Genomic DNA, 18,783 nt, shown 5'->3' with positions numbered 1-18,783 from the left:
AACAAAGCCCCTCACATAACCCAAGTGGCGGTAGCAAGTTTTCAGTTCCACTTGGCATGTGTACTAAATTATGTATTTGAAAGAGAGTGAGAACCCAGTGAAATGGGTAGCTGATATTAAAGAGTGACAGCTCACATTTGAACCAGGGCAATTTAATACTGGGCTATTTCTTTTTCTGCAGTGGTCTGTTGGTTTGCTGGTACAAAGTCTATCAATAACAGCACAGATGAACTGCCTTGAGGGCACAGCTTTTAGATTTCTGGAAAAGTGAGCTGTGGAATGTAGTACTAATTATACTGATGATAATCTCATAGATTGAAGTGCCAGAAATAGGCAGCCAGATGAGGGTTTAAGAAAAATAGTCAAAGGAAACAAAAAAAACAGCTCAGAGAAGCATGGAGTCCTTTTTTGCCTCTGTTGACCCTGCTGCTGTGTGTAGTTGAAATACACACCTCTTACTCCAGTTGCAAAACAGCAAGCTCTTAGAAAGGTAGGAAGCTAGGTAGGAAGGATTATGATCCTGAGTGAACTGTCTCATAAATTACAGGTCATGTCAGTTGTCTTCTAAAATCTAAATGTTTGGGTTTATCTTCCTTGTTTGGGCCCCGTCTAGCACTGGGGCAGTTGGAAGAGAGGGGAAGGGCCATGCATAAGAAGGTGTCTAATTTTACCAGACGTTTTACCAGCATATTTAAGGAAGTAAATATGGTGAGGAGAAGTCTTCCCTGGAGAGCACAAAAGATATCTGATACTCCTGAGGTGAAGCTCTTTTGAATCATTGTGAGAAACTTAGTGACATTTAAATTAATAGATGTCATGCAGAGAAAAAAGCAGCACAGAGCTAAGGCATTTCCTGTGTTACTGTAGGTATCTAACTTAAGATACCTGGTAAGTCATGCTAAGGTTAGGAATATAGAGATGACTCAGCAAGAGATGGGCTCCCAGTTGGAGAGTAGTCAGCTAATACATTAGGTATGTGCAGTCTTTGAAAAACGCTAAGATGTGTGCTTGAAGTCTTTGGAAGTCATTAAGATCAGTTTTCCACACCGTGGTCGTTTGAAATGAGAACTGCTGGGCCTTTATCGTTGACTTAGGACAAAGGTTCTTTTTTTCTTTTAACATACTTATATTGGATATTTTTCTCTCCTTATGTACCAAGGTTGGATATTTTCAGCTCTTAATTTCTGTCTTTTATATCTTGGAAATAATTATGAAATAAGCAAATAGCTACATGTTAATATTCTCTGCAGTTAAATTTATTTTTCTGTCTCTTTCATGACTTACTTTCTGTGGCCATCTTGTTGAATGGGCTTCATGGCAGGGCTGACTGCAGAAGTAATTTATTCTGTATTAACATTACAGAATGTTTGCTCTTGTTCAAGTCATACTCAGGAACTAATTTAGCCAGCAGAAATAGAAATAGTGAAACCTGGTGTGAGTCATCTGAAATGATGAGTATTATTTGTAAGGTTTGTACTCAAAGCACTATAGATCTTAAGGGGTTTTCTTGAAGAATTCTTTGTGGAAGTTGCTAGATAAAATTATTTTGTTGTGTCCAAACAGTAAGTGACTGTCAAACTCTTCCAAATACAAAGCAAGAGTTAATTCACTGTGTTATTCTTCCTTCCAAACTGTGGCACTCTTCCTTCAAAAGGATGTGTGGTCTGTTTAAAGCTCATTTGAAATCTCCAAAACTTGTATGTGGCTGGCAGCCTGCTTCCCAGCCCTCCAGTCAGTGAAATTCTGCATCTTGTGGTTATTTACAAAGTTACAACTTATGTTAATGATCTGTGAACACCAAGGACAGACCTTCGCAGCGATATTTCATCTTTTAAAAAGGTTTAACTAACAGATGTCTCATCTTTGCTTTCTTGCTCTGAGAGTCTCTGCTTTTAGCTTGACTTGTGCAGTGTGGTCTACTGTCATTAATTAACCTTGTATGTTACAGTACCACAGTTGTATCCTGCAAAATCACATCATTCATCTCTACTAAAAGAATATATGCACCATGAATAAAATCCTCAAGTTTATTTGAAAGATCATGAGGGTTCACCTTAACTGTATGTAGCAGAAAAAAGTTAGAAGTGCTGAAAAAAACCTTCAGATGTTGATAAACTCCCAGTTTAATTAGACTGTACACTCTGTCAGGTGCAGCAAAAATGGTAGGTGGTGTAAACAGAATAAGAGATTGTAAGGCCAAGTGAAGTTGCTTTTAATTTCACCAAGAAGTTCTAGTGTTTTGTTACCCTGCTCTGACAGAGTTTGGACTCGACCATCTCCAAAGGTCCCTTCCAACCCCTAGCATTCTGTGATTCTCTAATATCAATTACTGCTATAACTGCCCAGCAAAAACTCTCAGAGAAAATAATCTGTCCCTTTTTGCTTTTGATCCAGGGAAACTGATTGTGGATTTTTTGGAAATGCAGCTTTGGGTCTACAAAGAAATGGTTTGTAGCAGTGATTGCCACATGTGAACTGAAACAGTATCCTCATTTTCTTGCTAAATCCAAGCAAGCAGATTTAACTTATCAAAAAGCACAGCACAAATTTAATTCCATTGAATTGAAAAATCTCTCATCTGGAAATACTATTATTTGTCTTTGTTTCCCCTGTCTCCTCAGTACTAGAAAAAAGGAACTAAGTGGGTGGAGAATGATGGCCAGAGTTCAGCAAAACCAAATGGAAGCCAGATGAAAAATTCATGTTTAAAAATAAAATACTCTTCTGCACTGCAGAAACCATGCCTGTTTTCTTCCAATAATTGTTTCTGTTTGCATCTAGCCATACTGGTGGTTAGTGTTGGTGGAGATCTTTTTGAATTTAAGTCTAGTTGCTGCTGCACTGAACTTCCAGCCTGCCACTGTCACTGTGGCACTGCCTGCAGACTCACAACTCTGAAGCCAAAATAAGGATGGATGCAAAGATCAGTGGGGAAGCCAAACCAGTGGTGCCAAATGCTGTCTCTGTGCAGAAAAGCAGCTATATCACTGAGCCTCTCCTAGACTACACAGAAATCCAGGGAGAAGACAGTTGGCCTGTAAACTGGAGTGGAGAAGAGCAGTGGTGCAGTTTCTTTTCTGCAGTTATTTAGGAAGGGAAGAGTTAAAATGTTGCATTTATGAAGTGCTACTTGGCAAGATTCATGACCAGTGTTGACAACAAGCAGCCTAGTTTCTGGAGCTATTTGGGTTTTGATAGAGGAACCATGTCAGCCCAAAGCAGAATGCATAGTGTTCTACAGAATTATATCCTGGTCATTACTTAGAGTGCTTTCAGCAGACCTTGTGTCCAGCTCATTTCTTCCCTCACAAAGAGTTCATTGTTTTAGGAGTACTTCTATCTGAAACTTGCATTTTTTCAAATTGAAAAAGTAAAAGAAAGGAGGAGGTGCCACTCTGAGCAGTCAACTTCTGTTTGGCTCTCAGCTGGCCCTAAAGGGATTGCAAACCCAACTCCTCCACCAGCCACCCACTCATATTTGGAAGCTAACTGCATTGTTTTGGGATAAAGATTTCTCTGTCATTCTGTTTTCTGCAGAAAGATAGTGTGGGAGATGTTTTTTAAACTCATGTACAACAATTTCCTCTTCTCAGGCCTTTCATTTTGGGAATGATGGTGTGCACATCAATGCACATGCAGGCAATCTCTCTGTCCCCCCAAGTCTTCTCTCTTCCTCACCCCATCCCCCTTTGTGTGTGTATATATCTATACATCCATCAGCTTTGCTAAAATGGAGCTGAAAAGGGTATTTTGTTTTATGAAAACTGAGGAAGGAGGGAATCAGAAAGACTTTTTCAAGAGACTTTAGCTGAATTTATTGAGTAAAACCTGAATATGGTCTGTGATGGCATTGACTGTGTTTGCACTTCTATAGTATTTGATTAATTGCCTATACAATCAAGGTGGTACACAAGTAATTACAGTCAGGCTGCTTTTAGTTAGGACCAGATAACAACTCTCTTGCTTAGAGGAAAATGAACCAGATGACTGTCTGTGTGAGTGAAAGATGAGGGTGTAGTTGCATTCACAGCTGAAGACACCAAAGGAAGAAGGAAGCAGATCATGGTCATTTAGCAAATGCATCTGCCAGTTGAAGTTGTGCAGGAAACTAGGTTTTCATTTAACACCACGAGGGAATTTTGTTGTGAACTCTTGGTGATTAATTGCTATTTTTATTGTCTACATTGCCTCACTATATATTACACTTTGGAATCGTGCAATTACTATAATTACATTTGAATTATTTACAGTAATTATAAGTAATTGCAGTAATGTAGCATCAAGTAGAGGATAAACACCCAAGGGCAATACATAAAATCAAGAACCCAGATACTATTCAGATGAGCATGAAGAAGAGTTTAGTTCTGCAGAGAAGTATTTGGGGAAGGGGAAAGCACATCTTTTGAAGTTACCTACATGCTGCAGTATCTTAAATACTAATAGCTTGTCCTTTCACCATCAATGACAAGTAGGGAGGCACTTTTCTATCCTGTTACACCCTTGGGTAACTGAAGCATTGAGTAGCTCTGTGTGGTCTTAGTTGAGATACTTCATGTCTTTAGAGGAGCCAAGATGCTTTGGACAAGTCTTAACAGTTTCCATTACAAAAACAAGCCATTTTTTAAAAGGAAGATCATACTATGAGTCTTGCCATCCATTATAATTTAAAGATGTAGAAGTTCCATTATGCTGTCATGTTTCATTTGATCACTACTTGGATCTTTATTGTTCATATATCATTTTTACTGGTAGTTCTTCCCTTCATCTTCCCCACATAAAAATCATAAAAACTGGGCTGGGGGGAAGGGGTGAAGTTGCTGGATAAACTCTGTATTGGCTTAATGAATTTGTACTTGTGTGTGCCATTCAACTGAAAGTATTATTCCAGTCTGCTGTGTTCTGGAGGTGTACTGTTAGCTGAAAGCTAGACCTAAGAGCCTTGTCCTTTAGGAGACTTACTGCAGTCATTTAAATCCCTTGATCTATGTCATGCTGGGAGTGTGTTTAGAGAGCTCTCTAAAGGAAAAAAAAAAAAAAAAATCAGTACAAGGAAAACTGGCTTCATCCTGGCTTAAACCAGGACAGTGTTGAAGAAGCCAATGGGAAAAAAAAAAAAAAGTGATGAGGAATGAGGACAGATTTAAGTTATTGAAAACAGAAGAACTGGAATGGATTTATTTCTGGTTGCCTGATCCATTTTTTTCACTGGTATCGACAATTGAGTCTTGTCCTTGAGTGTTAACCTCTGCTCTCTGGTGCCCAGAGCAGCATGCATGATGGCTGGTATAAAGTATGGATCTGAAAGTTCTGTATTGCTCCTTTTTTTTTGGTTTGACTTCTCGGGATGCCCAACTTGAGCAGGCAGCCCCTGCTCCTAGGTTCTTTCCTGCCTTTCTTTCAGGATGATTCTTACCCAGGTCATGCTGACACTGTGAGCTAGTTTGGGGAGAGCTTGTTGAAATGACCTTAGGTAGAGAGCAATGGGTTTTGCAGAGGTGGGAAAAAGTGCTAGGACTGCTGAAAAGTGGAAGTGGGAATGGGGAGAGTAATAAAGGTAAGATGAAAGGTATGCAAGAGCATTTTACAGTCTCAAGACTGAGTGCTAAGGCATCTGTAGGTTCCTGTTGGTAGTAGGTTAAAAGCTCGTGTTCACTGCACATGTCAATGTGGGTATGAGTTATACAGACCTGTAGACATCGCTCAGAAGAGTGGAAGAGCTGTGTGGAAGTGGAATGCCTCCTGCACTGCTCCCTGATGGAACAGCTCATCTCCTGTCTCATCAAGCAATTAGCTGAATGAGTGGCAAAGCTGTAATGATAAGAACTTTCACAGTCATTGCTGGTGAGGTGGTGTTCACTAGGTGGGTGGATGTCTTGGGGAATAGAGAACATCTCTTGTGTGCCAAGGCAAGGAGCTTGTGTCTTCTGCATGAACTAGAAGCAGCTTCTGTTACATCTAGTCCCAGTGTTGCAAGTCCATGGAAACTATAGCTTTGGTGAGGAGAATGCTCCTTTCCTTCTGTTGTCCCCAAAGCAGGGTCTGTCACCCAATGTGCAGTAAGCCAATCCACACACAGAGTCCAAGAATAATTTCCAGTTCTGTGCACAAAAGGGAGCAAGCTGGTATTCCACAAAGTCAACTCAGCTTCTCCAAACGTAGGGTCTGCTTTTGTACACAGAGATATGTAAAATGGCTTTATCTTTCTTTATATTATATCACGTGTAGACATGATTGATTGATTAGTTCTTCACATCCATGTAAAGTGACAATGCATGAAGATGTCACTAGGCATACTTGAAGAGCAGGGGTCCCTCTAGCCTATGGGTGGGTATTTTAGTATGCTTATACTCTATTAACATGCTGATGAGATGTTAATACGGTGATTTCAATTAGTCACTGTTTCCTACCCCGTGCTCCAGCCTGTAACCAAGATAAGTTGTGGGGAGTGCTCTTTTCCATCCCTTTCGTCTGTCTGGCAGGCTTATGTCTCAAGGATGTGTTGTGTTGTGTGCTTGGGATGTGTTTTTCTCCAGTTCTTGCTGTTTCAGTGTTGTGTAAGCTCTGTTTTTATTCTACGTGTCTACGTTTGTTCTCTTCTATGTGATTTTTTTTTTTCCCTCCAGTCTTACTTATTTCAATTAATGACTGACTTCACTTTCCCCTCTGGCACTCCTTTTCACTGGCAGCTGGGCTCTTTCACTGCAGTTCTCCTCAACCTACAACAGCTTAAGTTTGTCTCTGGGTCTGTATGGCAAGAATAACCACTGGTAGATAAAGTACATTTTAGCTCTTTTTGCTGAATGTGATCCTGGAAAAAAGATAAAGCTTCCAGGTGCCTGAATGATCTTTTGAACCAGGAATGTTCTTCAGAGTCATGACTGAGGATGTACCAAGTAATCCTGAATGTACAACCTCTCTGATACATTGGATTTGCAGCTCCCTGTTTCTCTTTTTTCTTCTTTTTTTGCCATTGTTCTGTTCAGTAAGATTTTGTGCCTGTAAATCCTTTCAGTGTTGCAGAGGTGTTTTTTGGGGTGCTTTTTTACATGTAAAAAATCTGAAAACAGTGTATAGAGGAGGTTGTTTTGGTATTATCTGCCTAAAATAATCTTAGAACTCTCATTATTGGGGAGAATTCCTGGAGCTCCTTTTGGTTGACTTGTTTGATGACCATCTTAAATACTGCAGTGTTTTGGGGTTTATCTCTCTCTCAAATGACTGAGTTACAGTCCTGGTTGGGAATGTCTGTCCTTGATGTGCATGTCCATGAATGTGGAGTATGTGTTTGCAGAATGGGTATCACGCTGCTTCTTTAGATAGAAAGTGGGAACTTGACAGTGAACAGCTATTTTTAAAAGGCTTTTATGTGTCTGTGAATATGACATGTAATTTGCCAGCCTTATAAGGAATGCATAGTCTGAGAATAAGATGATAACCTAAGATTTACTTGACCACAAAGATAATTGTTTACTTGAGTTTAGACTTAAATCTGTATTTGTAAAATCTGGAGTGATGCATCAGATGCTTTCAGAAGTTCATTGCCATTGTCAAAGGTTTTTGTTTTATTCTCTTGGCTGGAACATGTGGGAACTGTGTAATTTCTTGCATGACACTTTTAGACAATCCAAACCCTAACATTTTACCCTCATGTATTTGTGTCTCCATAAGAAGCAAAGGGCTTTTTGGTCTCATTTGGCTTAGTTGTGTTTGTTTTTTGTTGTTGTTGTTTTTTTAAATGCTTGTTTTTAGTTCAATCTCACAGAAATAGAAACTGAAAACTAACACCTGTCTTTAATTAGAGTATCAGAGGTGAAAGGTGTAAAGCCAAAAGCCTTTCTTTTAAAGAATTTCTGAGTACAGTTACGAGCATCCTTTAAGTATTCTTTTAAAGTCAATACAAAAGGTAAGAGACTCAGAAAGCAAGTAGTAGTTGGTGGTCTTGGGTACTAGTTTTTCTCTGGGATGTTACTCTTATAATGTTTATACTTCTTTGGTCTCAGGAAGACTTAAGAACATGAAAGGTAAACTTGTAGGTCATCTGTTAATATTAAGAAATATGACTGTGCTTAGAGATGTTTGTAATTAGTTTTGAAAAACTGGGCTAATACCTTGAGAAAATGTTATGCCTCAGACATACATGTTCATCAAAACTTCTTGGTGACCTTGGGATGATATTCTGCAAAGGGCATCTATGTCATTGATAGTAATCCACCTCTGACAGCTTCTTTTATTCTGGAAGTAATTTCATAGTAAGGGAGAGGGAGAAGAGTGTTCATTTGTATTGGCTGATCCATTTATTAATGAAACATGAAGTGTACTTTGATCTTGAAAGCTTTGTTTGTTTTTGTTTCAGAGTATTCTTTATTTGGAGAGACTGTCATCACCAAAAATAGTCATTAAAGGGAAGATACAGGATTTTAAAATTCCTAACTGCACAGTCATTATTTTCTTAGTACTGCAGGGCATCTGTAAATCTGTAGAACAAACCTGGACTTGTAATTAAAAGTTGTAGGTGGTGTCTTTGGGTGTGAGAGATGAGAGGAGTAGCTGATTTCAGATTGATCATGAAACAGTACTCTTGGTGACAGTCCAGCCTATTTTAAAAATAAAACTAATGAGAAAACAGCTTGGAGCATGTATATGGTAGTTGGTGGGCTTTTTAATGTTGATGCTGAATTGTAGTAGATCATACTTTTTTCTTGAGCACTTGAGAAATAAAAGAAATGAAATGCCTGTCAGATACAAAGTAGTTGGAGTTGTCTTTGTTGACTGAGGCAGCCCTTTAAGTAGCCATCTGATTGTTTTGCATGGCAAAATCAAGGCCAAAATGTGTGCTCCCTATACACTTTAACTGTAACTTGTGCTGCAGTCTTGTGTATTAACTGCAAAATTACATGTATGAAATGTCTCCTTATTCCAGGAAAAACATTGGTGGCTGATGCACCTGATGGGCACAAAACTCTCTTCACTCAACAGACCATGCTTAACAAAGGACTTAGCAAGTCTATGGGATTTTTGTCCATTAGGGGAACACAAGGAGAGGAAGAGTTTTTCCAGGGCATTTCTGCAGATTACAGCTTGGGGCAGGAAGATGTTTTCTGTCCTCATAGATGTAAAACCAATGAATTTGAAAAAAAAGGTCACCTTCACACAGATGTGGCTCCCAAGCGGAAAGTGTGGGCTTCCTCCACAGATTTGCTTTGCACAACTGACAAGGCAGCTGAGAGGGACCATGCTGAAGGCTCTCACAGGCACAACCATCAGTGTGAAGCATTTACAGTTCGGACTTCTACTGCTACCAGAAACAAGGAAGCAATATATTCTGATGGGAGCATAGCTCTGGATATCTTTGGACCCCCAGAACTGGACCAAACCCGCCATGTGCCCGAGACATCAACTTCTGCAGCAATATCAAGTGCCTTTGACAGGATAAGAGAGAGACAGAAGAAGTTGCAGCTTCTGAGGGAAGCTATGAATGGAGAAGGTTGGTGAAGCTTTTTTGTTTGAGCATTCCAATCAGTAAGCAGGTTTCCCTTGATGATAAGCTTGAGATCTCCTGTAGCAGCTGTTGAAACTGCTTCATCTTCTGTTTGTAGGTCAAGTGAAAGCGTTAGGACTTCTGTTGCCAATGGAGATAAATGTGCATGTCCAGATTGCTTACCCAGTGAAAGTAGCTGATCTGTGTAAGTCAGCCAGTGTCAAGTTCCTGAAGTAAAATTAGAAAAAAGAAATAAAGTTGGTAACAGCCAATTATCAAGTAGCTTTCCTTGAAGGAACATCCTCATCTCCTTTCATTAGAAATGGATTTATACATTAGAGGAAAGGGAGAATTTAATCTCCAGATCTCTCTATAACTCTGGATGATGCAGTTAAGCCCTTAAATATGACTTTTTTTTTTTTTTTTTTTTGACTCCTGGTAAGATCTTTACCTCAGTGGGAATATCTGGCAACAAGTTCCATCAGTTAATTAAAAGGGCAATTGGGGTGGGAGGAAAGTCACTTTATTTGTTTTGTGGAAATCTATAAAATGGTATTTATGCAGAACCTTATGAGGGGAATGACATACTCTGTTTGCTTTCAAAATGCCGTGTCATTTTCAGGGGTTGTAAATTTGGGACAGCTGGATAGAAACTGAGAGCAGAGTGAGATCCTGCTTATGGTGGGTCAAAAGACATGACTTAGTGTAATCTAAGGTGTACTGTAGAAGAGCTGCATATACAGAGCTAGCTCAGTCTGTCTGTTCAGGTGCATTCAAAATCAACACAGTTGAAAACCCATGACTGCCTCTCTGTTGCATGAGAGACATAACTGTGAAGAAAACCTTTTGCCTCCTTTTTCTGCACTGAGGTGTAAATACCTTTTCCTTAGGGAGGGATGATAAAGCCTTGAATCCATGTTGAATTGCTGAAAAAGCCTGTTCATTCCCCTTGTGACCATCTCGGGTGATGCTTATGCTGCAGTTAGCATGGGAAGCCCATTCTTTCTCTCCTAAGGATGCATCCCAGCCTCATGTTCCAGAAAGGAGTGTTACTGAAATAGCATAGGCAGTTTTAAAAAAGCTACTGTGATTTCTTTACAAGTTGTACAGACAAGACAGTTAAAATTTATTTGTGCTATCAAATTGGCATCTTCTGATGAACATTATATTACAACGTGAAGGTATGAGCACAGATGGAAGTAGTACTTGTGGAGATCCCATCGTTTATCTCAATAGAAGTTCACTATCTGTCATGATTTACCCAGATAACTGATTGAGGTCTGGGGAAGGTTGGTTGGTTTTTGGTTGAAGAGACTGAAATTGAAGGGGACCACCTCAAGTGTATGAGTCAACTTGGATCTCTGCTGATAGGCAGCTGAAAAAGTTGAAGAGGAGGCCACTCCCTTCATTGGGAAAGCTCAATAGCCTTGTTGTTCAGGAGTGCAGCTTTGTGCAGGTTTGTGTTGCACAACAGCAAAACCAAAAGCCTGCCCAAACCCATTGATGAGCAAGAGTTTATCATTCTCATTCAAACAGATCAGTAGGCAGCAAAAAACCATCACATGCCCCTGCCTTGCAAACTGAGATAGTTGGATGTGTGAAACTACTCAGTTCATCCAGGGAAGGGGTGAAAGTGCAGTCAAATTAAACTGGGAACTGGGGCTTAACAGTCACAGGAGCTGAGTGACAAATCTCTTTGGAGAAGATTGAGGCAATAGCTACTGACTCACTGCCCATCTTTCTGAATTCACACTTATTACTCGCTAGAAAAAAATGAAGGTACTTTCTCAACTGATAACTTAGTTGGAGTGTTCTTGAGTTTTCTGCTTTCATCAGAGGGTGGAGGTATGCTTCACTCTTGAAGGTAGGAGAGTGTGCTCTTTTGTTTTATTTTAGGCTCTTTATTTATATTTATTTATCAGTTAGCTACTTAAATGTTTTGCGCCAGAACCTAGTTCTGGACTTGAATTTTCAATGAGAGCCAGTTTAAAAAGGAGTATCTTAGTAAGATGGAGGGAGAATGCTTTTGCATGTAGGAGTTAATTACTGCTGTGTTTTACAGAGCTTGAGAACCCTGACTGAAAGTATTCTGTTATGCCTTAATGAGCAGATTCACACAGGCCTTAATACATCAAGTTTGCTAGTCTGTTGACTTCTGTTCCTTTTTTGTTCTATATGTTTTACTATTCCTTATCTCACATCTTGTTTATAATAGACTAGTTGCTTGAGGTCTTTCATAAAAATAGTCAATTGCTAGTTTCATCTGCCAAAGAAATGAAAAATACAGCCTGTAAGTTTTTGAGTCCATTACCATTGTATGTAATTTTCCATTACTTAGTGGGCAGACACATATTTCCAAATGTCAGGCATTATCAAGTGCATGTGGAATTGCTCTTCTGACATCAACCCAGCCTGGCTGAGAGATACAAGCAACTGTGTGGGAAGCTGTGGTAAAATATGTCACCCATCTTGATAAAGGTAGAATTGGCAGTTTAGGCAGCACTTGATGGCAAGGGTGTCTTACTTTTCTACAGCTGGTAGTGGGTAGGTGGGCAACAACTCGAAATGGAGTGGAACAGAAGTCCACAGAATATGGCAGCAACTCTTTTTCTTTCCCTGTGTGGGATACAGAATGACCTCAAATAAGAGGCACTGGAAGGAAAAAAAGAAGGAGAATGAGGTATTTTGAAAGCTTGTGTAGACAGGAACGAAGGTTCTTTTCAGCTTGGGTGGGAATAATGGACAAAGAGGCCTTGGGAACAGGGTTGGTGGTTGGGTTGAGTAAAGAGGACACAATCTGACTTATTTGGTAGGCTTGGGGGTATTTTCAATGTGGTTGAGTCCAGATTTAGGTCACAGTTAAGTCTCTGTAAATTGCAGTGAGCTGCTGCTTTTGTCTGTACATCGTTTCTCGGGTTTTCTATTGGTAAGGGGCATTGGGCTCTCTGCAGGTTAAGCTTGGCCAAAGAAAACTTTCTTCTACAAAATACAAAGGAACTTAAGTGACATGTGGCTTATTTCTTCTTTGACTTAATTTGGGTTAAGCTGGGAAACTTTTCTGGTATTCATAAGACCTTAAGGAGCTGACTGTCTTAGAAAAAGAAAACGTCCTCATGCTCAAGGTCTGGTATACCAAGCTTTCACTCAGAACAGGTTTTTACAATCCAAATTATAAACTCATGAAAAGTAGAGTTTATAGTGGAAAGGATGACAGAGCTTTAATAACAGCTGTGCTGTAGCAGAGCAGTTGGTAGAGCACTGCAGACCATGTAAACTGCGCTGTTAGACAGTTGGAACCTCTCAAATGCAGACTCAAGCTTTCAAAACACTTGTCATTGCAAATTACTTGCTCGTGAACTTGCTGTCTGTCGTGGTTTGGGCCCAGCCAGCAAAAAGGTACCAGGTGGCCACTCACTCACCCCTCCTCACTGCGGGATGGGGAGGAGAAAATCCAACTAGAAGCCTGGGGACAGGGCAGAAGGACAGGGACAGGGAGGGTTCATTCACCAGCTGTGGTAACAGGCAAAAAACAGACTCAGCAGAAAAAATATACATTTAATTTATCACTAATCAGATGCAAACAGGACAAAGAGAGAGCAAAGACCGGAGCTTAAATACCTCACCCCACCTCTCCCTTCTTCCCAGGCCCAAATCACTTTGTTCCTGGTTTCTCTCCCTCCTTCCCCCCAGCGGCACAGGGGGATGGGGATGGGGTTTAGAGTCAGTTCCCAGGCTGGTGGTTCCTGCTGCTCCTTCCTCCTCAGGGAGAAGGATTCCTCACAGCCCTGCCCTGCTTCCCCACGGGAGAGAGTCCCTCACCAACCCCTCTGCCATCAGTCCCTCCCACGAGGTGCAGACCCTCAGGAGCTGCTCACAGAGTCACTGCTGCTTCGGGAACAGCCACCTCCCCTGCCGTGGGGTCCTTCATGGCTGCAGGTTCACATCTGCTCCACCATGGTTCTTCAGGGCTTCAGGTCTGCATACGATCCACCATGGTCCATCATGGCCTGCAGGTCTAAGGCTGCTCTGCTGTGCTCCTGCACAGGAACCTCTGGTCTGGCACCTCTTCCACTCTCTTTCCTCACTGCCTTTGGTATATGCTGAGGTGTTGCTCCCTCCTCCCCTTCTCCTCTGCCCTGAGGTCTTAGAGCAGTTAGTTTCCCCTTCGTGAAGATGTTACTCACAGAGGCACAGCCATTGTCACTGATGGGCTTGGCCTTGGCCAGAGGTGTGGCAGGATTTTAGAGCCAGGGGAGCTTTTCAGCTTCTCACAGGAGCCACCCCTGGGGCCCCTCCCTGCTACCAAAACCTCACCCCACAAACCCAGCGCACTGTATTACGTTACTCTGCTGCACAGTTTCAGGGTTGCAGTTGTTGGTCTGTTGTGTAGTAAAGGTGATTGCTTATTACTAGGTGATGAGCCAGATGAGGGGGAAGGGACTGCTATTTAACTCCAAGTGTAGCCAATTTGGAACAGTAAGAACAGACTCCAAAAGAATGTCTTTCTCTTGCCAACAAATGGAAGAGTAAGTTCTGCATCTCCACCGTTACTGTTCCTTCTTGGTTTTGTTATGTAGGTTTTGTAAACTTAGGCAGAATTATTTGGAGTGCTGAAGCTGCTAGGTGTTGATCTCTGCTGGGAAATCAGATTTTGTTTTTGTTGTTCTTTTGAAACTTGGAAATTGTTGCTTGGCACCAATTGATAGTGTCCCATTTCAGAGAGAAAATGCTCTTTTACCTTTTGGAAGCCTCCATTGCTGCTCAAGTGTGTGAAAACGTCACCTGCTCTCTCCTGCTCCCATCTTTCTTTGCCTTGTCTCGCACAAAACTGATTGTATCTTCTGAGGGTTGTGAAGTGTGAATACACTTCAGCTTTCATATCTCAGGCCTGCTATGCTGATAGTACAGCGAGGCTGGGAGATGGTGTCCTTGAATGAGTATCCCCCCTTTTATTTGTTCAGGCAGCTTCCTCCCACCTTGGTTGGAGTTTTTGTGTCATTCAAAGTGAATTGTTTCATGTGTTACTTGAGTGAAGATGCATCCTTCTGTTTTATATGTGGTTTTGCTTATGAGGATGTTGTAAATGAGATGCACGAGGTAGCAGGGTGTAAAGGTTGCCTGTGTCCTGGTGGAATACCAGAGGCACAAAGCCAGTTGGGAGAGGAGTAATGTAGCTGGCTGTGGGTTAAAGAGCAGACAGGGAGGAAAAAGAGGGAAGGCTGCTAAAAAAGTTCATCTTGCTGAGGCTTGGAATGCTGGATCTAGGGGTGGGGATGGTTTGGGAGTATTTTCGAGCTTTTGTTAAGTGTTTTTGAAATTAGGAACTATGGGCATTCCAGAACCTTATGTTCTGTTTGTCCCTCTCTTTATTTACCTTTGGTTTTTCTAACTGAAAATGTCCACTTCTTGCTTCATACAATCAGCAAGAAGAGGCAGCAATATTCTGTGTTTCTAGAGATGTTTCTGCCTCCTAAGTCTTGCATGTCTTTATCTCACAAAACAATGCTCTTATTGAAGACTCATTTGGACACCATTTATAAAACTTCCATAGCATGCCCACATGTTTAGGTGGGGAGTTGCAGTTAGGGATACTCTAAATGTCACAATTTTAAAAGCTGTCTTGGCTTGAAGCTGCATTTTTTAATGAGGGAAAATTTCTGCAGATAATCAGTCTGGTGTTGGTAGTGAATTTATCCCAGCAAATGAAGCCCCAGAGATTTGAATTTGGGAGCTTCTGTAGAAGTGGGTTAAATGGGAGAATGGATTTAAGGCAAAAGAGGAGTAGCTGCTTTACAAATTTACCTCTGTAAATTCAATGAAGTGTGCATGCTTTATCTCTGGAGTTGTATGTTGTCCCTGTGGATGAGTAGGCAAAGCGGAGGAAGCAGGAGTCATCCAGAGTGTTATACCTGGTGGCTTGTGAAAGCAGATCCAGGCTCAGTTTACACATGTCTTAGGATCATGGTGCTGCAGTATGATTTACATTCAGTGGTGGTGAGATGGATTCTTGTGTGGTTGCTAAGTCTGGTGAGGATGAGGTTCAGTTAGAATAATGTTCAGAAATTGTATTAATGAAGTTGAAGTGTAGGATTATGGACTGATATAATTTTAGATGGAAAACTTTCAGTTGTTAATTTTACTCAGACTAGGGAAACTGGTTTTTGAAGGGAATTTTTTGTGGGATTTTTGTGAAATGCAAGTACTTTGGCATCAACCACTATTATTTTCCTCTGAATTGCATAGTTTAACATAAAGTGGTAAAACAACTCTTACAATTCCATAATTTGCACAGCAAAGTAGTATGTGCTTTATTGAGCTTTCAGTAGCTCACAACGTCTAGTATTACAATTTTTGACTCAACACATTACATTCTCAGTTGGATAAAGCATTTAAATTTAAACATACAAACAACTTTATTTGCAGTTCTTTCAGTCAGTGTCCATTTCCATACCCTACCCTAGATGGCATGATCCAGACCAGAAAGGAAGTGTGTCTTTGAAGTACAAGACACTGAGTTCTTACCAGAGCCTGGAGATAATTTTAATCTTGCTGGTTTTCTTTCCAGTCTAGCTCTGGCAATGTGTGCATTCTGCATTTTTACAAGGCTCTGTTTATTCCTGTCCCTCAGATCCTCCTAGACCCTGTGCATCAGGTATCTGTTAGACTCTCCAGGGAGTCTGCTGACTGGCTGGTGACTTGGGCTGTATGCACAGTACAGCTTTTTCATTTAGAACATAGGTGGTGAAAATCTTGCAAGATCAAATGAGCCTGCTCCCATGGAATACCTGAATGGGTTTGTTCCTCTTGTCACCTAGTTGGATATGAATCCTTACCAGAGATTTATTCTGGATCATTGCATTCTTCCTGTTAAACCTGTGCTGCCTTGCCTGAGGTAGTTCAGGTATGAAAAGAGGAAAAAGAGTAAATATGACCCTAACCTATTGGTTAGACTCTTGTGAAAAAAGCAAGTCTCAGCCTCTCCTAAAAGAGAGTTAATGTATTTTAAATGGTGTTATAGTAACACTCTTGCATAATAGAGACACCCACCAATAAACCTCAAAGAGCAAGCAAGAGGTCCCTCCCTGTCGTGAAACTGCCTGTCCAGCTCTGCCATCTGTCCTTTTCTTCCTTTGTTCAGCCAGTGATGATTCTCTAAAAATACATATTTCAAAACCTGTGTATCTAATGTTAGTCATGTGTTCAGGATAATGAAATTTCAAGCTAAATGGGGGTTCTCTACCTTCTGTTGAAGTTGGCTGAGACGAGGCTTTTTGTAAATTACTTGTCTAGGCTTGCATGTCTTGTCTTGCATAAATAGTGTGTTTTGTTATTTTATACTGGGTTGGGTGCCTCTAAGGTTATCCTCTGCTGGCTTTGATAGGGAGTTTGAAAAAAGCAACACTGCTGCACCAAGCAGCACAAACACATTCTTCAAGTTGTAATGCTTAATTCACCTCTGTATGGTGGTGGTGCTGCCTGTAAACTTGTATTACTAGCACAAGTTTTATTTATTCGTTGTAATTATGGACTCTTGAAACATGCTTAAGCTCAGGTTTGTTTTTCTACTAAGGTATAAAATGACTTGAAGTGTTCTAGTAAGACATTGTAAGCAAAACACTGAAATGTGAAGAAGGATATCTGGTAGAATAATTTTTGCCACAATGTGCCTGATGTTTCTAGTAGTTAAATCAATTCTGAAGTCTCTCTTCATTCAGCAAGAATAAATTTTAAAAATGAACAAAACACAATACCCCAAACAAAACAACAAAACAAAGCCTTTTAAAAAACCCAGTAAAAACTATGAATACAGGAGATAAGTTGTTTTATTGTTGCCTTTATCTTTTTTGCATGCCATCTTTTAATTCCTTCCCAGCCAGACAGGCTAGAAGTTTGTCCTCATTTTTGAAACCATTGTGTGAAAAGCTTAACTTGATCCCAGAATTGGGACTTCATGACCTTTGGAAGCCAGAAGTTTGGCTTGGGCATGATCCAAGAGCCTTCTCTGAAGTGAAATTTTAATATAATATGTTAGAATTGAGGAGAATTTGCTGGAAGAGAGGAGACAGCCTAAATTATTTGGGTAATTTTGTAAGCATTATAGATACCGTAGTCTCAATATTTACAATTGAATTGAATGTTGGCAGACCTGAAGTGTGTAGATGATGTTTGGTTAAGAGGACCTGTGGTGTTAGGAGGATGCATGGCAGTGTGTACGTAGATGGGTGTGTGCCAGCAGAAGGCAGTAGCCAAAGAGAAGGTGCCCCAGCAGCTAAGAGTTCCACATCTGTATATATTTTCTGTGAACGGAGCAGAGCAAAGAAAAATCTAGAAGATTTACTACTCATTTCAGGCCGTAGCTTCTTAGTTGCCTTTAAACTTTTGTCTGTGGCTGAACAAGCTGTTAGTAATTGATGCAGCCCCATTGTGGAAAGGTTGTAAAATGTTTTCAGAGGAAAAGAGTACCTTTTTGTTATTTGGGTCAAGTTGTATGATCTTGCTCAGGCAGAAAGGTGGGACAAGAAAGGAGGGTGGTCCCATGGCTGTCTCTACTGGTGAATGCTGGGAGAATTGGTTTAAATTGGGCCTCATGGGGAGGGCTGTGAAGACGTGGACATAAGCAGTGGTTGAGAATCTTGCTTTATGTTTCTTGGCTCCTGAATTTACCCCTTGGCCTACAGCAGGGCACCAGTTCCGGCTGACAGGGTGAGTCAAATACCCAGCAGAGTCAGCTGTCATGCCACCACGTACAAGTATCTGCTTCCTGCTTTAACTGTGTGTTACTCTTTTACCCCTTGACATTTATTTTTTATAAAACTTCATGTATCAAAGAACCAAAATGGAGCCACAACTTGACTGTGATTAAGGAAGCCCAGACTGCTGACGAGGTGGAAAAACAGAAATCTGTTCAAAAGCTCGTGTTACGTTTTATTGTTCCCTTTCCATCCTCTTGCTTCAAAGTCAGTTTAGCAGACTTGAAAAACCTACAGCTAATAAAGCTGCTGGGAAAGAAGAGATCTGTTTTCAGTTAAAACATTTCTGTACTGCAGCTCCAGTATCATGTTTGGATTGATGCCTCCCTTCAAGGGCTGGGAGCATTTTAAAAGTACATCTCCAAAAACTACCCACTGAATTTGTTTTTTGTTTCCTTTGTTAGGCTCACTAGATTGGCAGAACATTTTTCTGTTGTAAGATCCCAAACTCTGACAGTAGCCACTGTGAAAGACTGAAGCAAGCCCAGCCCCCAGCACCTCCCCCCTGCAGTGGGTTCTCTTCATCTTGCTGTGGGTCGGTTTGCAAATGTGGGA

General features: G+C 40.8%; 1 protein-coding gene across 1 annotated transcript in view; it reads left to right on the top strand.

Moving 5' to 3' along the window:
• PTPN13 (protein tyrosine phosphatase, non-receptor type 13 (APO-1/CD95 (Fas)-associated phosphatase)) overlaps positions 1–18,783 on the top strand; it is a 103,382-nt gene that overhangs the window by 25,622 nt on the left and 58,977 nt on the right. The window contains exon 6 of the mRNA XM_009993833.1: positions 8,921–9,484. Within this exon, the coding sequence (XP_009992135.1) occupies positions 8,921–9,484 (564 nt within the window). The remainder of the gene's footprint in view (positions 1–8,920; positions 9,485–18,783) is intronic.

Source organism: Chaetura pelagica, unplaced genomic scaffold, assembly GCF_000747805.2.
Source record: "Chaetura pelagica isolate M959 unplaced genomic scaffold, ChaPel_1.0 scaffold210, whole genome shotgun sequence".
Taxonomy (NCBI): domain Eukaryota; kingdom Metazoa; phylum Chordata; class Aves; order Apodiformes; family Apodidae; genus Chaetura; species Chaetura pelagica.
The sequence above is the reverse complement of the archived record's forward strand: the minus strand, read 5'-3'. Positions and strand labels throughout refer to the sequence as shown.